Source organism: Hippoglossus hippoglossus, chromosome 9 (genome assembly GCF_009819705.1).
Source record: "Hippoglossus hippoglossus isolate fHipHip1 chromosome 9, fHipHip1.pri, whole genome shotgun sequence".
NCBI classification, from domain to species: Eukaryota; Metazoa; Chordata; class Actinopteri; order Pleuronectiformes; family Pleuronectidae; genus Hippoglossus; species Hippoglossus hippoglossus.
This window is the reverse complement of record NC_047159.1, coordinates 2019431-2041698: the sequence shown is the minus strand read 5'-3', so window position 1 is coordinate 2041698 and position 22268 is coordinate 2019431. Positions and strand designations below refer to the sequence as shown.

The following is a 22268-nucleotide window of genomic DNA, read 5'->3' as shown; positions in this document are numbered from 1 at the left end:
TGTTTCTCTTGTGCTGTTTTACAGATGGAAGCCAAGATGGAGATCAGGTTACCTTCACTGTGGTTTCTCTTCCATTAACATTATACACATGTCTTCTCATAATCATTTATTCCTGCTTTACAGTTTTCTTTATATTCTGTGGACATTTACTCCTGTTGGTGTTACTTTCCGTTTCTATGCTGTTGTGAAAATACTGTGTTCACCTTCACAGCTAATTGAAGAGCTTGTGGTTTTACGAGACGTCGGCCTCAAGGCACCGGGGGCCTAATAAGAACATTTGTGGTTTCAGTCATAAATATAAAATTGCCACACAGGAGTAGGTCGGTATTGATCAGGACATCGCATTGATGAAAAAGAATATTGATGCAGAGTCTCTCAGGCTCCCGTGGTCGTACGGTCACGGTGGCACTTTCTTTACTAGCTGTCAGACAGAAAATACACTGAGAGGAAGCACGAGTCGATATGTGGCGTGTTCACTGGGAGTAGGTGTGGTTTGGTAGGTGTTTACTTTTTTTAAGGTGGAACCAGATTTATGATGCTCACATATGTATGAGGACAATATAGTTGATTGAAATGCTTTCTCTGGCATTTAGTGCTGAAAACTCAACCAACCCAGTGTTTTTCTCTCTCTCTGTGTGTGTGTGTGTGTGTGTGTGTGTGTGTGTGTGTGTGTGTGTGTGTGTGTGCGTGTGTGTGTGTGTGCATGCTCTAAGTGTCATGAAACCAATAAATGCTGTCAGCCTTCAAATGGCTAAATGTCTGACCTCTGACCTCTTGTTTCAGAGCCGAGATCAAGATGGTGACCCCAGCAAGCACCCGTGGGCCAAGCCAGGGTCAGTGAACACCGTGTGTGTGTGTGTGTGTGTGTGTGTGTGTGTGTGTGTGTGTGTGTGTGTGTGTGTGTGTGTGTGTGTGTGTGTGTGTGTGTGTGTGTGTGTGTGTGTGTGTGTGTGTGTGTGTGTGTGTGTGACAGAGACAATATGATTACATGATGCAGTGTTAGGATTTATTTTCTTTATTAAAATATTGATCAATGCATCTTGGTATTTGTGTGTGTGTGTGTGTGTGTGTGTGTGTGTGTGTGTGTGTGTGTGTGTGTGTGTGTGTGTGTGTGTGTGTGTGTGTGTGTGTGTGTGTGTGTGTGTGTGTGTGTGTGTGTGTGTGTGTGTGTGCAGGGGAAACACCCCCTTTGGCATTGACAGCATGCCCGACCTTCGCAAGAGGAGGCCCATTCCCCTCGTTAGTGAACTGGTGAGTGCATGTTTCTTCAACATCCCCCCCCCCGATGTGTTCACCTCCTAAATACAAACATCCAACATATGATATAATAAGTTATACAGGTCCAACTGAACTCATCTATTTACCATTTCACTGGGAATGTGTAGATAATCACATTTAGCTGTAAATCATACAAGATAGAAATTAAAACAAACACCTACACCAGCTTCAAAACCCTCATGTGTGTAGTGATGTAGACTCAACACTGAATTAACTGATACTGATCAAGAGACAAGCCATGAATTTCCTTCTTCTGAACTTATTTTTATTGTATTTATTGTATTTTGTCTTTTATACGAGTAGCGAGACTGTAAATGTTGTTTTCCTTTGCTGCTGGACTGACTCCAGCCTGGTTGAGTGACACCAGAGTTCGATCCTTCAGGATTTAATACTCGCAGGTTACATTCAAACTAAATACCTGAAGGTGCACGTACTGTACTGTCGTGGCCCCGGCTGTGAAATAACTGGTTTGCGTTTGCCAGATATCTGGAGGGAACCTGCTTCTCCGTCTCTAACCTTCTCTCTCTTCTTGTTCTCTCTGCTCTCGTCGTCTCGCTCTCTCTCTTCGGCGGCCCTCAGGCGATGGTGAGTAACCGAGCAGTGAGATCTCAGCTGCTGCGTTTTGCCATTTCTTTGTTTTGCTTGGTTTCAGACCCTCTAATGGTTCCTGCAAAGCACTTCGATCCGCTCACTGGGAAGGTTTCAGACATCTGGGCTGAGCACGCACACATATTCAAATACAATCAAAGTAATATCTGGTATTGTTCTCCTGTACTTCAATATATATTCTGAGAAACACAGGAACGATCTATCTGCCTGTGAATGCTTTCAGCTTCCTGCAGCCGGTTGATGCTTAGCGAGAGGCTTTTTCTGTGATTGGTGTTTTAGCGACAAGTCCTTTAATTAGCAGGCTTGTCTTGCTTTGATTCAGGAAGTCACCAGCTCCTTCTTTAATTACACACCGTCCTCTCCGAGCAAACAAACGCTGATAAATGCGACGGCGAAGTGAGACTTTATTTTCCCTTCCTTCAGTCTCACGTCTACTTTGAAGTAGTTTAGTGAGGCAGCGGCGTTCGTCCAGCGGCGGAGCTCCGTCATCCGAGCGGTTAGAGCTGTGAATATTCACTCGCTGAGATCTGAGGGACTCGACTCGTCTGATTAAAGAAACTTGTCTCCTTTGATTTGAGGGGATCCTCCAGAGTGAAGGTTCCTTTCACGAGAGAAGAAGTGTGGGGTGCAAACTGCAGCCGTCAGGGATGAAGGAGGTATAAAGCCTCCGGGACAACATTGTCTAAGTTCATTAAGTTTAGTGTATGTGGAGAGTGGAGGGAAGGAAAAACAGAGCGAGATGAACGGACGCATTCTGCAGGCGAGCAGACGTGTGTGTGATCGCTCACGTTAAAGGGATTTTCAAGCCAGTCTCAGTATCAACGAGGATTAAAACTGATAAAAAACAAAACACTGGATTCAGTTTGAAAAAGGCAATGAAGCCGCAGTCGAGCAGCTTCACAGCGAACAGAGCAAAATGGCTCCTGATCAACGTTCCATCATTGTCCTGTAAAACTTTGATCCTTAATGATTTTTTTATTGTCCTGTAAGATGGACCTCTGGCTTCAAACTTCACGATCAGGGTCTAACAGGGATCTTTGTCCCGTTGTGGAGTATTTGACATCCTCATCTGTGACGCCAGCCAAACTAAACCGAACTAGATTAAATACAGCAAACAACTTGCACGTTAAAATACAGTTTGAAATGAAAAGTTAAGCTGGTGAATCACAGAGTAAATCAGCTTAACTTCATGAGAACTGACAGCGGGTGTCAGGGAAATGCTGTGATGGTAAAAAAAAAAACAAGCATCTGTTGCAAAGACATTTCTCAGGTGTGTCACTGTGGGATGAGAACTGCATTTTAAACTTCAGCTTGTTGTTTTGTGCTGGAAATGAAGAAAACACTTTTTCAGAGACGTGTCAGAAACGTCCTGCTGCGGTGAAACCAACTGACACTCGTCGTCAACAGGTCCTCAGATGTTACACAAGAGGGCCACAGTGACATGTTACAGGAATCCATGAAGGGAAAAGCTGCAAATAAATCACTCTTACAGCTTCCAGGTTATATAGGGGGCGCTCATGAGGTCGCCTATGGAGCTGTGGCCCCAATACGTAGCGTTTATGGGGTAAAACAAACGTCTGTTGATAAGTTTTTAGGCTTAGAAACAACAGATATAGTTCCATTCGATTTTATTTACACCTTTTCAATAATAGTGACTTGTCCAGACTGTTTCTGTGCGAGCCTGGAGTGAAGTTAAGTTATTAACTCCACCATGAGCAGTTAGCGGCTCCTACATTAGCCTGAGTTACATTCGCAGCCAAATTTTGGTTCAGCCGGATTAATAGGAAAAGGGAAAACGCTCTGTCTTTTCTTAATGGAACCGACCGACCAACCAACCACAGCCCGACACGGAGGAGTGATCTCCTGAGGTTTTATCACCTTCTCTTTCTTCGTGTGTTTTTCTGCGACTGTTTGAATCTCTGGTTCTTTCCTGTTTTCCTCCTTCAGTCTATGATACAGTCCAGGAAAGCTGGACTCGCCCACACACTGGCCACACGGACGTCCCTGAAAGATGAAGAGCTTGTGAGTACATACGACACACACACACACACACACACACACACACACACACACACACACACGCACACACACACACACACGCACACACACACAGAAACTACGACTTTATAGTTTTCTACAGGAAGACTGATGGGACACACACAAACCCACTCCCACACACACCTTCTCTCTCGGAGCACCTCTCCGCTGTCATTACTCTGCAGCCGCATTTTTTTATATGTTTGTTCCAAAGTATTGTGCAGCTTCCAAATTTAGCTGAGTCAGCGTCAGGGTCTAATGGAGCCGGCGACAGAGAGGCTTCTCTGACTGGATGAGATTTCATGTTGGTTTATGACTCTTTGTTTCAGGCCTCTCCTCCACTGTGTCAAATCCGAATGTTGATTACATCATATCAGAGGAAAATTGAGTTTTAATAATTTAATATTTCAGTTTAATACTTTCTTAAATATTTTAGTTCGGTGCATATCGACATTTGGAAATAGTTTTTGCCCCGAGGTCCGTGTGAAGTTAATCTGACCCTGGAAACAAGACTTCTGAATCTGATTCTGCTGCAGTTATTCATATTAGGATATTTATTTATTTACTAAGAAACATGCACGATGCACGTTTTTTACAGTTACGGACTTTCCCTGGTTTACAGATGGTTGTTGCACAGTCACAATACAGTAATGATCAAGATGCTCTCTCTATATATACAGTATATTTATATATATGTACTGTGTGTTCGGACTCAACTGACAGATGGAAGAAGCATATGTAGTGAAATATGTAAAACTCCTCTGAGGTTTCAGCACAACAAACACACAAATCTGATCCGAGGGGAAACGGTCCAAATATTCAAAGATCCACTTCATCCAAATGCAGAGTTCTGTCCACTCCGTGTTAATGCAGCTTATTTTCTGTTGACCATCACGTTTCTTTTTTTAAATATCGATAAAAGCCACAAACTGTATCTGAGACTCATGGATCCTTTTTGAACATTTCTCAGTAAGGAGCCTGCTCAGCGGCGTCTTTTTCTCTTGTCCTGCACAATAGCAGTTACACAGGCTTTGAACAGAGATTGTCCATCTGTGAAGAGAATTAAAAACCTGAACATTGTGGGGAAAACCGATTTTTTTTACAGCCCATTCATCCAAACTTTTTTAATAATAATAATACTGGCAGCAACAATAATCGAAAGCTGTACAAGAAAATGTCTTTGTCCTTAAAGTTACGAGATGTTTTACAGTGACAAGGAAGTAAATCAGAGATAATAAAGCACAGGGCAGAAAAGATAAAGTCAAACGTATGAAACAAAGATGAATAAAAGAGAAAGTATAGAATAAGACTGAATGAAACCAGAGCTATAGATGTCAGAGTGTAAGTATAACTCCACTACACGACTATAATAATAAGCATGAGGGATAATAATGACTCAACGTGCTGTTTAACATTCAGTGTTCACCAAATCGAAGCGTGTAGTCGAGGTCTCGTCCTCCAACTCTCCGCCTACACGGGACAAACGCAGAATTTGCTTCATCAGAGGAGAAGTTGAGAAAGATAAAAAATGTGCACCGTCACACATAATCACATTTCTCCATAATCCTAATGGAGGCCACCTGAGATTGTTCTTTAATTAACAATCCAACACCTTATTCCACATTAGTGCTGCAGACGATTCTGTCCCAATCAAGACGAGTGCGGGTCATATAGTTTCCAGTGCTTTCATTTCTTTATCATTATTACGACCTTGTCTTTGTGCTGGTTTGTGTCTTTTTCCGTCCTTGTTGCGTTGTCGTCTTCGTCCCTCTCGTTATTTCTCTGATTCGTCCGTCTGTGTTTCTCTCTTCGCTCCGTCAGAAAACCCACGTGTACAAAAAGACCCTGCAGGCTCTGATCTACCCCATCTCCTGCACCACGCCCCACAACTTCGAGGTCTGGACCGCCACCACGCCCACGTACTGCTACGAGTGCGAGGGGCTGCTGTGGGGAATTGCCCGACAGGGCATGCGCTGTGCCGAGTGCGGGGTGAAAGTGCACGAGAAGTGCCAAGAGCTGCTGAACGCTGACTGTCTGCAGAGTGAGTCGACGTGTATCCAACCCCCCCCCCCGGGAAAACTGAATCCCAAAGAGAAACACGGACACATACCACCTGGTGTCGCCATACACAGAATCTTTCCTCAACATTTTCTTGCTAACTTATTTCTCCCTAACAAACTAAACTAGTGGAAGGAAGTAGAAGACAAATGTTCTATTACAACATGAACCTGTGTAGAGTTTTATGCGAAGGAAATATTAAGGTTCATTTGATTTGCTCCAGAGAATTCGTTTGGCAAAAGAAATTAAAATGTTAGGATGTCGGTTCGAAAATGCAAAAATAAAGATAATCAAGTTTGCACCCAATTAAAATGTGAGAAAGAATGATTTTAATAAGGGTTTACTTTGGTGTTGACTGTTTTTTTCTAACCTCCGGGACTCGTTATCGACCCTCACGTTCTGTTTCCTCCCCTCTTGTCGTCTTCAGGAGCAGCCGAGAAGAGCTCCAAGACGGGGGCGGAGGACCGGACGCAGCACATCATCATGGCGATGAAGGACAGGATGAAGATCCGCGAGAGGAACAAGCCGGAGATCTTCGAGGAGATCCGGAGGGTGTTCGACATCTCCAAGATGATCCACGCGCAGTACATGAAGGGCATCAAGCAGAGTGTCCTGGACGGCACCTCCAAGTGGTCGGCCAAGATCACCATCAACAGTACGTCCAACGCTTTTATCACCTTGAAATTAATAAGTCTATTTTTGGCCCCATTGGTCCGTCTGACTGGGATTAAACTGGGAACCTGCTTCAGGCGTTTTGTGCTCACATCAGAAAGTCCACACCCTGATATCAGGCGTCCTGAGCTTTCCTTTTATTCTTAAAAGACAAAAATGATCGTGCTCCTTTTAATAAAAAGTAAGATAATAAGATCCATTAATTATTCCCTAGAAAATGATCCTGCTCAGTCGTTAATCTGCTGACTAACGGGTGAAGACATAAGAAAGCTCTTTACAGCAGGATGACATATTCAGTTCTGAGTCACATTTATAAACACCGGCTGCAAAACATAATGTAAATATCACTGGAACATATACAACCTGTTTTTCCTTATTTAATCTAATTCTCATTTTTCCTGTCCCTCTCTGTCTTCTGGGTTTTTCCATTGTTATTAATGTACCTGCCTGACAACAGTGTCCACCAGGCTTGTAGCAACAGGATAGAGTGTGTGTCTGTGTGAGTGTGTGTGTGTGTGTGTGTGTGTGTGTGTGTGACCTCACTTACACATGAGTGTGTGTAACACTCATCTCTCTGTGTGACGTTGCTCTGCAGAACAAACTCAAAGCTACATCTCCTTGTTTTATTCTCACAGTCGTCTTCAGGCGGTTTGTTGAACCTGCTCATTTCAGTTTATTTAATAATGTGAATAATGGATTTAATCATTGCATTTTTTTTACTCAAATGTTCTGTTTATTCAAAGAAAGTTATTGATTAATCAGGGGGGGGGGGGTGCAGGAAGAGCTGGACTAAAACTCCTCAACAGGAAAAGTCTCTTAGAACCTGAAGAAGAATCACGTGGTCGTCAACAGCTGTGAAAACCTGCAGCTGAACCCGAACCCGTCAGGTTCTTCTTCTACCTGTCAACCTGATCTGAACCGTGAAAGAAACTTTGAACTGTTTATCTATCACGTTTATCTGCATCGTCACAACCACCGCTGTTTCCACAGCAACCAGCTGACACACCACACCATATAGCGGCGGCAGCGTTGCCACGGCAGCCATCACACCTTGTCTCCCCGATCAGCGGTGACGAGTCTCGTCGTTAGAGACGAGATTCAGGAGCCGGAGCTTCGTCGAGAGTCGTTCGTGGTCCGGGGGTTGATTCTCGTCACTCGCTCTTCTGCTGATCAACGTCAGGCCACATTTTCGTTCTCACTCCAAAACCTGCAAATGGTCGCGGACGTTTAGATGAGCAATTAAAAAGTTTTTCATAAATGTGTCTCACAGAGAATTCCACCCTGGAGCTGAAGGCATCAAAACGTCGTTAACTTCACCAGGAGGTTGTGTGCTCGCCCCCTGTGTGTGTGTGTTGGTTGTTTTGTTGTAGATTAGCAGGAAGACACAAAATCTACTCCCTGGATTCCCATGAAACCTGGTGGAAGGATGCATTTTTAGCATTTTCCCAGATTTCCCAGAGAATAATTCATGAATCTTCAGTGAGTGAAATCTGGTGCAGCTTGATTTCAGGGATTGTTTGGCACTGGCAGAGGAATGAGCTCCTCTGAGTGGTGTTCGAGTTTGTTTGTTTCTCAGCAGGATTATGTAAAAGCCTCTGAAAGGATTCTCACAAAAATTGATGGAAGGTTTGGAAAAAAAAAGGAGGAATCCAGGATTTTTTTTTTATTACTTTGTGATTAACAATTTTTTGTCATTTTTCCAATTTCCCAGGAAATAATTAATGGATCTTGATGGGAAAAAAATAATTGCACCTTGTTTGCATTTGGTTCGGATTCAAATTAAAATCCACATGAAATGGAAATAAATGTGGTTTCACAAGGGGGAAGGTTTTCACTTGGTTGGTTTTCATCACTCTTCTGCTCAGGAGTTCATGATTTCATGATGGTCGTTGTTTTGTTGGTTTCTTGGTTAAATCTCAGAGGACAGATTAACAGAGGTACGTCCTCTGTTGTGTTCTAGTTTTTAATCTAAAGGTTCGGGACAGAACAACAACGCTGTCCTTCCACAGTCGTGCAGAACTGACTTAGCAAACATTGTATTAAAGGAAATATAAATCATTCAAGCTGTTTTATATCTTAACTTTTTCATCGCACTCTGTTTTTCTTTTCACACGAATCCGCCGTGTCCCTCATGTGAAACACAATCAGACGCACTTTTAACTCAAACCCAGTTTTGTATGTGAGTCAAGCTGCGATTGAACTTGAGGCTGGACTGACAGTCGCTCTGCTGAGGACGCTTTGAAAAGTGTGTTGACTCCTGAGGGGAATATCTGCTCCGATTGATATTCAAATCTGTCTCTAGCACAGATGAGATGCGGCCGTCGCAGATGCTGAATTAACCAATAGCAAAGTCATGTGGACATTTTAAGCTGAATTAGAATTTTGCATTTGCACACACGGCACAAGCAGGTTTGTTAACGAGCAAAACGTCCGTGAGAAGTTTGCATGTTCTCCTCGTGTCTGCGCTGGTTTTCTCCAAAGTCTAAAGACGAGGAGATTCTGATTATCACAGTATTAAAAAAGCTCTGTATTGATGTAGAGCTTCTCTTGTCCTGACGACCTCTCACTTCACAGCACAATGTGCAGCTCTTTCTCTATCACACTTCACTCACACTGTCCACACAGCTGTCGGGTCAGTGTCTCGCCGGGGGGGGGGGACCGAACATGGGACCGAACCGCCCACCCTCTGGTTGGTGGACGACCCGCTCTCTCTCCTGAACCGCAGGAGATAAAGTGATGTGATTGTGAACTCAACAACAACAACAGTAATAATGATAATGTCTTATTTATATAGCACTTCTCAAAACAAAGTTACAAAGTGGTTCACGAATAAAAACACATAAAATAAAAACACAATCCTAAAAGAATAATAACAGTAAAGATGTGACAGATATTCAGGCCTGACCTCCCTTTGCCATCGTAAAAACTAGAATCACATCAAATCAGGGAATGTGTTTCGATGAAATGACGCTTTAAGCTTTGATTTCCTGACGGTCTGCTGTTGTTCCTCAGTTTGAGAACCAGTCGTGAAGCGTTGATGTTGTCGGATGTGACTTCAGTCCAGCACCTGCAGGTTTTAGATACAGTGCACGTGTTGCTCAGCTGTTCAGGCTGCAGCCGTAGTGAAGATGTGCAGCTACAAATAGATGACGCTCATCAGTATCGGCTGCAGATCGCTCGCCTGCCTTCTCACCTGGGTGAGAGCAGGAATGAGTTCATCCTTCAGTTCAAACGTCCTCCTGTTGAACCTGTCGTCCGTCTCAAAGAAACGTCTCCGGACTTTCACCAGCGTCCGTCAACACCGGGTTCTCTTACTGTTCTAAAGACGTTTAAGACTAAACGTCACAGAAACTTTGAACTGCTCCTCTCTGACTCTCTCAGCCGTATGCAGTTTCACTTGTTGCACAGAACAACGAAACATCAGGTGACAAGTGTTTCGATATAATTTGATGAGGAATATAGTTACTCAACATCTGGCTGTGAGTCAGGAGTGTTGTGTTACGAGGCTTTGCGTAACTCAGTGGGTGGTATCTCTTGTTTGTGTGTGTGTGTGTGTGTGTGTGTGTGTGTGTGTGTGTGTGTGTGTGTGTGTGTGTGTGTGTGTGTGTGTGTGTGTGTGTGTGTGTGTGTGTGTGTGTGTGAATGAGAAGCAGAAAGATGAAGGGGGAGAGTAGGTGTTTGTTGTTCTTATGTAATTCTAATAGTCATTTTCACTGTTTGTGTGTGTGTGTGTGTTTGTGTGTGTGTGTCATCAGTCGTCAGTGCACAGGGTCTCCAGGCCAAGGACAGGACGGGCTCCAGTGACCCGTACGTCACCATCCAAGTTGGCAAAACCAAGAAGAGAACGAAGACCATCTACGGAAACCTGAACCCGGTCTGGGAGGAGAAGTTCAGCTTGTAAGTTCAGATTCCTTGTTTCTACCTGAAGGTAAAGTTCAGCTCTCACACGTCTCCAGAAAACTGTCACTGCCACTGTCACAATAAATCTCTCGTGATTATCTGTTGCAAACATGTCGTTCAACCTGGAAACCGAAGCAAAACAAAATGTTTTAAAGTTGAACCTGAGAGCAGAGGCCGACATCTCCGACACATCAGATTTATTTCCTTGCAAATCAACGAATGTTTCCTGGACTGTTACCAGAGAATAAACCCTGTTCACAGAGTTCTTTAAATAGTTGTGAATGCCGAGCAGCTCCAGGCGTGAACTGTGAACCCTCCACCTTAACCCCCCCCGTCCCCCCTGTCCCCCGTCACCACAGCGAGTGCCACAACTCGTCGGATCGGATCAAGCTGCGCGTCTGGGACGAGGACGATGACATCAAGTCGCGGGTGAAGCAGCGTCTGAAGAGGGAGTCCGACGACTTCCTGGGTCAGAGCATCATCGAGGTCCGGACGCTGAGCGGAGAGATGGACGTCTGGTACAACCTGGGTACGTGTGTGTGTGTGTGTGTGTTTGTGTTTGTGTGTGTGTGTGTGTGTGTGTGTGTGTGTGTGTGTGTGTGTGTGTTTGTGTGTGTGTGTGTGTTGATTTAATCATCAACAGTCAGTCGGGGTGTTTGCTTCTTCAGTTCTCATCATAGATTAAAAAATTTAATTCTGAGTGCTTTATCAGTTGTGTGTAATGTTGTGTGTGTGTGTGTGTGTCTGTGTGTGTCTGTGTGTGTGTGTGTCTGTGTGTGTGTGTCTCCGCAGAGAAGAGAACAGACAAGTCGGCTGTGTCTGGGGCCATTCGTCTTCATATCAGTGTGGAGATCGAGGGAGAGGAGAAGGTGGCACCGTACCACGTACAGTACACGTGCCTTCATGAGGTAACACACACACACACACACACACACACACACACACACACACACACACACACACACACACACACACACACTGTGCATTAGAATCAGATGTGTGGAGTATCTGGTTCCTTTTGTGTTCGAGCACCAGCCAAGGTAAAGACCGTGGCAGCAGAAAGCCTCATTATTTTCATCATAGATTAATTGTCGAGTTATTAAAGCGAATCCTCGCGTTGCAGAAATTCAACCCAGTGAAAACTGAACATCTGTGTCTGATTAATGATGAATTTATAATAATAATTTTTAATGAAGTGACTTAATTCAACAAACTGAGATTTGTTGAGACTGAGACATTTTTCTAACTTAATGATTATTATAATTATTCAGGAGTTTTTATAATCTGCAGAGACGTAGGTTTGATTTCATGAACAGACACGTGCTTCAAATTAATAAAAGTCGCCAGATTTGGACAAATTCTCGATCAGCGTGAAAGATTAAACGTTAACAGGCAGGTCACAAATGTCTTTAACTCTAACTTCACTTCTCTCCCGTACATTGGCTGTTTCTGTAAATGTCTCCTCTTAGTTAGCGCTGACCTGTTCGACCTCCCTCTGCCCAGAACATGTTTCACTTCTCCACGGACGTGGAAGGAGGCGGCGTGGTGAAGATCCCAGGGGCTCAGGGCGACGACGCCTGGAAGGTTTACTTTGGCGAGGTGCAACAGGATGTCGTGGACGAGTTCGCCATGCGCTACGGCATCGAGTCGATATACCAGGCGATGACGTGAGTGTTGTTGTCCGTGAACGGGTGTGTTTCCCCGTGTGTGTGTGTGTGTGTGTGTGTGTGTGTGTGTGTGTGTGTGTGTGTGTGTGTGTGTGTGTGTGTGTGTGTGTGTGTGTGTGTGTGTGTGTGTGTGTGTGTGTGTGTGTGTGTGTGTGTGTGTGTGTGTGTTAACGTGCACGTGTTAGTGTAAGTGAGGGATCAGTTCGTTCAACAGGCTGCGATGACATCAGCAAATAGTGAGAAAATCCAATCAGGAAATGTTTTCAATTAGTTTGATTGTGATTGCAGTGTGTGTGTGTGTGTGTGTGTGTGTGTGTGTGTGTGTGTGTGTGTGTGTGTGTGTGTGTGTGTGTGTGTGTGTGTGTGTGTGTGTGTGTGTGTGTGTGTGTGTGTGTGTGTGTGTGTGTGTGTGTGCGTGCGTGTGTGTGCATGTGCAGGGTTGTCATAAAAACTATAAACAGAATGCAAATGAGTTTATCTCATCTAATGAGAAAAGATGATCCGTCTCTTTGGAGATTTCCCAGATGTTTGATTGGATCAGTTGATCGGCAGGTGGAGAGAAAGTCTCACACACACACACACACACACACACACACACACACACACACACACACACACACACACACACGCACACACACACACACACACACACAATTAATTGCATTCATAATGTTGTAATTTGACCTTGTAATTTGAGTTGTGTTTGTGTGTTGGAGGAACATCGCACTGGGAATAAGGGTCGAGTGAATTAAAGCTGGACGCAGACTTCGTCCCAGTGCAAGTTTCGTCTGTTTCGTCCGTGTCTGTAGTTTTTCAGATCTCTTGCACAAATTCGGACACAAGTACAGACAGCAGGCTCCGTCTGTTTCCGTATACGTGTGTAACGTTGAGGATACTTTACCTTTACTTCAGTTTTATTTCCTGTTTCTTGGTTTCCCTCCAACCTTTCAATCTTTCCGCCATTTTCCCTCCATCCATCGAATCCTGGTCCCTTCCTCTGCTCTGGACGTCCACTTCCTTCTCCATACGTCTCACCCTCCTCCCAACACATCCGTTTCCCACCCGTCTCCACATCACACCTCCTTCCAAACCTGCTCGGCTTCTTCTTCTTCCTCTCCTTCTGTTGTCCTCCTCCTCCTCCTCTCTAAACCTTCTCCTCTTCCGTATCGTCCTCAGCCACTTCTCCTGCCTGTCCTCTAAGTACATGCTGTCGGGGGTTCCAGCAGTGATGAGCACCCTGCTGGCCAACATCAATGCCTTCTACGCCCACCCCACCGCCTCCACCAACGTCTCCGCTCCAGCCAGATTCGCAGCCTCCAACTTCGGGGTAAGTGGGACGCGATGAAACCTAACGCAGATCAGCAGCCTTGTTGTCAGAACAAGCCACGGACTCACCTGTGGATGGAGCTCGTTCTTTCTTTTCTATATTCTACATATCTTAGATAATGTAAGTTCACATAATGTAGAACACGGGTGATGGACATTACCACTAACCAGATTAAAGTAGAAGGAGGTTGAGCTTAATGACTCCCGGCTTCGCTGCAGACTCCAGTTCTCCGACCGGTCGCACTCAGACTCCAGTGATGTACGAGCGTGTGCTTGCTTTAATGGGTCGGGGGGGGGGTGGAGACTGGGAACAACTGGGAGGGTCTGTTTCTGGGTTTGCCAGTTGGTGATGAGCTGGATCGCTCGTTACATTTCAGGGAGTTGAGTCACTCACGAGTATCTGAGAAACAGTTTCATTAAAGTGTTTTCTTTCCTGGTTTCATGACAGACAATCTTAATATCACTTAAATAACCCGACGGTAATAAATGTGTGAATCAGAATCTTTTAATGGATGAAACAGTCCAAGAAAAACCATACAGATAAATGACTCATCGACTGAAACATACAAACTGATTCAAAACTAAATATGTTTTGATAATTCGATGAACCTGTGAGCTCCAAACTGTTTTACTAAGAAATGAAGCCGGTTTATTACAAAGCACCTTTCAACAACAAGTCAATTCAAATGCTTTAAAAAACAAAAAGTCATTAAGTCTGAGAATAAATGTCTCATTTACTTGGTGAGACTAAAATACCTTAATAACTTTATCGTTATCAACGCTCAAAATAACATTTTAGGAAATATTTATTGTTTGTATCTATCTATCTCTCCCTCTCTCTCTCTCTCTGTCTGTCTGTCTATAAGTGACAAACAGTGTTAAAGTGACCACGTCCACTTCCACATCTTTCCTCTGGAAAATCACAAATCTTTCAAAATGTTCTTTTTGCAATGAACTCCAGCTTGTTTTTGTTTTGTGTTTTAGGACATTTAGTGTTTTGCTCTCAGAGAAAAGGACACAGACGAACAGGAGGTTGTCTTGTTGTCTTGTTTTTAACCGTCTGTCTCTTAATTTACTCAGACAGACCTCGAACGTCACAAACATAATCTTCCTCTGTCTCGTTGTGCGTTTCTTGTTTTTGTTTTGTGTAATTTTTATACCTGTTGCCATGGTAAATGATAAAACTTCCGTCTCTCTTCTCGTCCTCCGTCTCCTCCCCCTCTCTCCCCCTCTCTCTCTCTCTCCCTCTCTCTCCCTCTCCCTCTCTCTCTCTCTCTCCCTCTCTCCCCCTCTCTCCCTCTCTCCCTCTCTCTCCCCCTCTCTCCCCCTCTCTCTCTCTCTCCCTCTCTCTCCCTCTCCCTCTCTCTCCCTCTCTCCCCCTCTCTCTCTCTCTCTCTCTCTCTCCCCCTCTCTCCCTCTCTCCCTCTCTCTCCCCCTCTCTCTCTCTCTCTCTCTCCCCCTCTCCACCTCTCTCCCCCTCTCTCTCTCTCTCTCCCCCTCTCTCCCTCTCTCCCTCTCTCTCTTTCTCTCTCTCTCCCCCTCTCTCCCTCTCTCTCTCTCTCTCTCTCTCCCCCTCTCCCCCTCTCTCCCTCTCTCTCTCTCTGTCTGAGGAAGATGCAGTGACATCTGTTCTTCCTCCTCCTCCATCATCCACGTCTGAATTCATGTCACCGTCTGACAGTTTTAGAGACAGTTTCACCGCCTGTTATTTTGCACAGGTGTGTGTCTGTGTGTGTGTGTGTGTGTGTGTGTGTGTGTGTGTGTGTGTGTGTGTGTGTGTCTGTGTGTGTGTGTGTCTGTGTGTGTGTGTGTCTGTGTGTGTGTGCAGTAGACTGCAGACGTGTCACACCTCCGTCCCCTGCGGCTCAGAACTTTGCCTCTGGGAACAAACAGTGGGGGGTGGGGGGGGGGGTGGAGGTTGCTCAGTTCACTCAAAACATTATTAAATTAAAATTAAACAACACAGATTTTATGTATTTCAATTGCATATTAAATGTCCTTGTGTCTTTACAGTATTTGGTTAATGGTCACATTTAATGAAGTGTTTTCTATCACGTTGAGTGAATTAAGTGAAATAGTAAAACATAAAACTTGTGTGTTTAATATATATATATGCATGAATAAGTTTAACTTTATTTAAATAAATCACTCAAGTTATTTGATTTATTAACACGGACTGAAATTTTGAATGTAATTGAAATACATGAAGTCAGTGTTTTAGGCATAATACATTTTTAAGTGTTGGTAACAAATCTCAAAAATAAATCACCTTCTAGAGACTTAATAATAAATTCTATATGTGAGTCTAGAAGAGCTCAATAACTTAAAACTGTGCTTATATTAAATGTATTTATATTTACATACGTGTACATTTACTACTGTTAATGGTGGCGTCTCTGAAAGCCTGGAGCACAATAAACCAATAAACTGCACAAACCAAACAGGAGAAGTACCTGGAAATATATCAAGTAAAGCACAGATACATGAAAAAGTACTTAAGTACAGTACACGTATATCTACGAAGACTTCTATATACTTACATACAACTGAGACGTCACTCTGTCCGTCTCTGTCCCTCTCAGTTGTGTTTCATTCTGCTGTCGACAGGATGTGTGTAGAGCTGTTGCCTCTCGTCGTCGTCACAGACGCAGAACAGACGATTCTGTCTGTTTTTATACGTGACTTCACTTTTTAAATCAGAATTAATCAGGAACAAAAAGCAGAAAAGTCTCTGAAATGAGTAAATCCTGCTCTTGAAAGTTAATGACTGAGAGTGAACTGAGGTTTTCTGGATTTACTCGATGAGTGTGAAGTCTTTCATCCTGGATTTTTGTGATACTGCCAGAATATCGATCTAATCTATTTCTCTAAGAAGCACTTTCATCACATTTTGATTTGTCTTCTCTGCCCATTTGTGACTTTGCTTGAATGTGACCAATCACTAATTCCTTGATGCTGAGTGGGAAACGTTAGCCGTCGATTTCATTAATGAATAAGTTGCTGCAGGGAAACTCTGAAAGAATTCAGGGAGGTGAGATTAACAGCTGAGCTGCCGGCAGTCAGACGTCTGGTGACGTGGGATCATTCAGCAGCGAAATTAAAGAATCCAGATGTGTAATATTATAATTTACAGGTCTCATAGTGTTATAGAATTAATAGATATTTATAGATATTTATATATTTGTATCTAGGCTCCAGGGGAACCATGTCGTCCATCTTGAATACAGTCACTGAGCTGCACACGTTGGTTTTGACTCAGAAAGACAAACCCCACTTTCCTGTGTCTCTGCTTCCTGTTACATAACCGTACTGTTCCACGTCTCACCGGGACGCACAGACAGACTCCGGCTACAGAGGAAAGACTCACCGGGCTTGATGAGAACTTGGCTTCTTCCACTGGGCTTCGGTGCCAGTTAGTGTTGGCCACGGTTCATCCCTTCATCCTCAGTTGAAAACGAAAAGGGAAACCCTCAGTACACGAGTGGAAGACTGAGGCGTGACAGAGAAACAATCTGAAGTCAACATCGTGGGATTCACTGCAGGATGCATGTGTTTTTGTATATTGTGTATTTAGTGTTTGTATATTTAGTGTTTCTTCTTCCTCCTCGTTTCTTCCTCCGTCTCGTTTTATCTCCTCAGTTTTTCCGACTCCTTCTTCTTCTCTCCCGGTTTCAGGTTGTTTTACTGGCCTGACTTGTTAAAAAAACGACTCTGCTGCCAAAGCGTATGAAGTTAAAAACGTGGATAAATGAAAAAGAGGCGATGGGGAAACCGTCAGAGCTGCAGGCTTCTCCTGCCCGTGTGTGTCTCCATCGTCTCTAAGTCCAAATGTCTCATAACGAGCGGGTCTCACATGTTCTCGTATAGTTCACCTTCCACGTAAGCACCTCTAAACGGTATGAAAAGGGTTGGTGGTATATACTCCTGAGGATTATAGATCACAGGATATCTGGTGTATCCTCTGGTGTATCCTCTGGTGTTCAGTTGTGTTCAGCTCGTCCCCGACTCTTCTGTCTGTGTTCACCTGCCTCGTGTCGCTCAAACGCTTTCAGATTCAGCAGAAGAAAAAGACGCTCTGGGTTTTTTGTATTATTCTCTTCAGACAAAACATCTCTGCACTCGTCTCTTTTCTTCTCCACACACACACGCTCCTGCCTGTGTGCCCCCCCCCCCGGTCTGGAAAGAAATGGCAAAGAACCTGAACAAAGTGTCTGTTTTTCTCTTTCCTCCGACAGAGAGATCGATTTGTGAAGCTCCTGGATCAGCTGCACAACTCGCTGCGTATCGACCTCTCCATGTACAGAGTGAGTGTCCACTTGCAGCCGCTGTTATTCCAACACACACACACACACACACGTGTAGATTAATTATGAACCATCATCATGTCTTTTACCTTCTTCTGCTCTTCCTGTGATTTATTTCCTCCGACATGTTCTGAATGTTAAACTTCTCGGGCCTCTCAGACGTTTAATTTCTCCCGTCTCTTCGGGTTATTAGTCTTTTTGTTTTTTTTTAATTCTGCATTCGTGGTGACTGTTTGCTTGTAATTAGTTATGCAATGATAAATTAAAAAGCTTCGGTGAACTGGGAGACGTGATGAGGATTAAAACGACAAACTGCCGAGATTGAAAACCGACGCTGGAGAAAATCGAATGACCCAAGAAGACCTTAGTCCGGAAAGGAAGAACTTTCATTAACGGTCTGTGTGTGTCTGTGTGTGTGTGTGTGTGTCTGTCTGCAGAATAACTTCCCAGCCAGCAGCAAGCCTCGCCTCCACGACCTCAAGTCGACAGTGGATCTTCTCACCAGCATCACGTTCTTCAGAATGAAGGTAGAGACCCAGTGAACGATCTCACTACGACCTGGATCCATTAAACTGCGTGTTATGATCGTACATCGTGTTGAATCCACGTGATTCTCATGTTATAACCTCCAGATTTTGCATGTTCGTGAATGTTTGGTTGAGTTTGCATCTGACCTGCGAGTCGTCCGGCTCGTCTCCAGGTGCTGGAGCTGCAGAGTCCTCCCAGAGCTGCCAACGTGGTGCGGGACTGCGTCAAGGCCTGCCTGAACTCCACCTACGAGTACATCTTCAACAACTGTCTGGAGCTCTTCAACCGCCAGTTCCAGTCCGCCGCCCCCCCCGTGAGTTTCTGCAACGTTATTTCTGCCTGACGAAGGTCGAGCACCGAAACGTCGCAAATAAATATGAGACCGCAAGAAAGACAATGTTTTTGATAACTTTTTGAATCCAGAAGTCTTCATGAGAACGTTTAGACTGAACTTCTAGTTAACTCTTCCTCTTGTTGTAACCTCACCGATTGTTGTTCCTCGTGCAGCCCGAGCCAGAGAAGAAGAAGAAGGAGAAGAAGAAGAAGAAGAAGGAAAAAGCTGAAGGAGAAGAGGGAGAGGATGATGAGGAGGAGGAGGAGGAGGAGGAAGAGGAGGAGGAGGAAGAGGAGGAGGAGGAGAAGAAGGAGGAGAATCAGCCGGAGGAGCAGGGCCCGAGTATTCAGAATCTGGATTTCTGGCCCAAGCTCATCACGCTCATCGTCTCCATCATCGAGGAAGACAAGAACTCGTACACGCCCATCATCAACCAGTCAGTGGCACTCATCCTCTATTTTCCATATTGTATAATAATAATATTCATATGTAAATGAACTTTATTTATATAGCTTTTCTTTACAAACTTAAAATCTGCTTAAGAGAAAGAAAGAAAAATAAGAGAATCACAGAATATTGCATGGTTTAAAATGAGTAAAGTGACATGAAGCCCATTAAAAGTTTATGAAATGAAACACAACCAATAATTTAAAAGAAATTTGAATTACATGAATTAAAATAAACCTTAGCACCGCTTTTATTTGTTTTTGGATGGTTCCAAAAAACAGATAATTCAAAATTGAATGTTAAGTGTTGAAGATTAGTGCCAGAGATTAAAGTGATGATTTTACGATAATAAATTTGTAATATTACGAGAAGAAACTCGTAATATCAGAAGAACTACTGCTGATATTTACCCTGTAAACTGGAACTTCTCTCTGTTCTGACTCCTGAACTCATCTTCTTCTTCAGGTTTCCTCAGGAACTCAATGTTGGTAAAGTCAGCGCTGAGGTCATGTGGAGTCTGTTCGCTCAGGACATGAAATACGCCCTGGAGGGTAAGACTGTGTGTGTCTGTGGTTGTGTGTGTGTGTGTGTATGTGTGGTTGTGTGTGTGTGTGTGTGTGTCTGTTTGTGTGTGAGGTTTCCTGCCCTTTGCATTCACTCTTTCTTTTCTTCCATCCATCAACTCTCCTCCAGTTTTGCATCAAATCGATCACTGCCGCTGGAACAACGGTGAGACGCATCGCAGCTGGTGAACAGAAACAGTCAGAGGAGACAGTGCTGCGCTTGTGTTTCTGTGTCGGGGTCACGGAGACAGAGAGAGTCACAACACACTGAGATAACACACGCACATAGACAAACACACAAATGAAGAAAACAACTTCATCACTTCGACGACACAAGTCACGACACGTGCAAATACAGACGTTTGCAGAGCGCTGAACTCTCTCTGTCTCCGTGCCGACCAGAGTTAGAGAGTTAGAGCTGTATCGTGACATCTGAGACCAGTTTAACCAGTTTGACCAGTTTGACATTAGAGCACTTGTCTCCGCTTAGACTTAACAGTCTAACATTCAATCAAGCTGCATCGATCAGTCTGAATATGTGTTTTTCATCAAGATCCATTATTATTTTTCCCGGTGAAATAGGTGATAGTGTAGAAAACAGGGTCACTCGCCTGTTGTGTCTGTTGTGTCTGTGTCCACTCGTCTGTCCTCCTCTTCTAGACTTTGTTTGTTTTTTTTTGTGTCGTAGCGTTATTTTCTTTTTCATCTTCAAAGCCATTTTCATCTCTGCCATTCCTTTGTCTCGCCTGCTTCCTGCTTCTCTCTGACATCTCGTTGGTTTCTGTCATAAATCTGTCGCCACCTCAGCCCCCAACACATTCCGCATCCGCAGAGTCGATTTCTACGCTGGTAAGACTGCGTGTGTGTGTGTGTGTGTGTGTGTGTGTGTGTGTGTGTGTGTGTGTGTGTGTGTGTGTGTGTGTGTGTGTGTGTGTGTGTGTGTGTGTGTGTGTGTGTGTGTGTGCGCTGTAAAACTTATTTTACAGCAGATAATATGAGCATTTATGTTTTATATTAAAAGATTTCTTAATTCAAGTTCTATATATTTGGTTGTGTTTGTGTGGTCACAGTGTGGGTTGAGCTGTCCACAATGACAGGAAGTCAGTGTTGTGTAACCTTGTGTGTCTTTGTGTGTGTGTGTGTGTGTGTGTGTGTTTGTCTTTTTTACAGAACACGAGAAACATCGTCTCTGTAAGACGGCCGACTACATGAACCTGCACTTCAAGGTCAAGTGGTTATACAACGAGTACGTTCAGGACCTGCCGGCCGCCACAGACACTGTGCCTGAGTACCCAGCGTAAGACGCACACACAGACACACACACACACAAATACACACAAACACACATGCGCCCACACTATTCTCTCTTCTTGTTTGATCATTTCTGCCTGTTAGTGAATTAACACTGATGGACACACATACAACACACACACAATATACAGACTCCTACACACTCATACACATCACTCTTTGCCAGGTATGTACATTATAATAATTATACTATAAGTATTGGTAATAGAGTTATGATAATACTCATGATAGTACATTTTATTCAGGTAATAATATTGATAATGCATTTTACTTCGATAAAGTAACAAGGTGTTTTACATTGGTAAAATATTTCAAACAACAACAGAAACAATGAAACTCGTGAAATCAGTCAATTAAAAGAAATTCATGTTAGATTTGAATGAATCTGAATATTAAACATAATTCTTACTTTTCAAAGGGCACTAATTTCAGTTAGAGTTTCTCGTGCTTGTCCTCGTGGATCACGCAGCCGGTCGGTGACACTTTTCCGTCTTCTCGCCGCTCCAGGTGGTTCCTGCAGTTCGTCCTGGCCTGGCTGGCTGAGAACGAGGAGGTGTCCATGGAGTTCATGCACGCAGCGCTGGAGCGAGACAAGAGAGAGGGGGTGAGTCCAGGAGGACGGGGACGGGGACGGGGAGGGCCGTCGAAACAGAAACTGTTCCACCAGAGAAACGCTCTCAGCTCGACATGATTCTGTCTAACGAACCAATAACACAAATTAATACGAGGTTCTTAAAAGTGTAGTTGAACAGCATCTCTAAAGTCGTGGTCTTAACCATGAAATGAACCGTTTTGCATTGTGCGAAATGCCCAGTGGGAATCGGGGGGGGAGCCATTGTCCTCGTTCGTCCTGCAGCTCTGATCCTTATTTATTGGTTTATTTGTTCTGGTGTTTCTAGGCAACGCGTCCGTTACTTACCTGTGGTTCACCAGACCGTCGGCAGCTGCTGTCATCAGGCAGAGACACAGTAATTACAGACAAATGGAGGAAACTCACAGATTATAGAGTTGGATCTGCAGTTCCTGTTCTGTGGATGTAAACAGGACGTGAAATTAAGTGTACGCTGTCACTTGGATCTCGCTTTGGCAGCATATATTTATTTATACATTATGACAGCCACAGTTCAAACCACTGGTTGATGTTTATTTGCAGTGGAAATGCAGTTTATAAATAATATTATCCCTGAAGGTGTGACTCACACTGAATATACAGTCGGTGGCTTGTGGCTCAGAC

The 22268-nt window shown here is 43.9% G+C and overlaps 1 protein-coding gene across 1 annotated transcript in view; it reads left to right on the top strand.

The window, feature by feature from the left end:
* LOC117768472 (protein unc-13 homolog B-like) overlaps nt 1–22268 on the top strand; it is a 57122-nt gene that overhangs the window by 17042 nt on the left and 17812 nt on the right. The window contains exons 4-22 of the mRNA XM_034596838.1: nt 25–47; nt 784–833; nt 1176–1251; nt 1858–1863; nt 3835–3909; nt 5746–5965; nt 6410–6637; nt 10410–10551; nt 10914–11083; nt 11347–11462; nt 12058–12221; nt 13398–13548; nt 17783–17851; nt 18289–18378; nt 18552–18692; nt 18887–19149; nt 19626–19711; nt 20894–21020; nt 21542–21638. Coding sequence (XP_034452729.1) covers nt 25–47; nt 784–833; nt 1176–1251; nt 1858–1863; nt 3835–3909; nt 5746–5965; nt 6410–6637; nt 10410–10551; nt 10914–11083; nt 11347–11462; nt 12058–12221; nt 13398–13548; nt 17783–17851; nt 18289–18378; nt 18552–18692; nt 18887–19149; nt 19626–19711; nt 20894–21020; nt 21542–21638 — 2294 coding nt within the window. The remainder of the gene's footprint in view (nt 1–24; nt 48–783; nt 834–1175; nt 1252–1857; nt 1864–3834; nt 3910–5745; nt 5966–6409; nt 6638–10409; nt 10552–10913; nt 11084–11346; nt 11463–12057; nt 12222–13397; nt 13549–17782; nt 17852–18288; nt 18379–18551; nt 18693–18886; nt 19150–19625; nt 19712–20893; nt 21021–21541; nt 21639–22268) is intronic.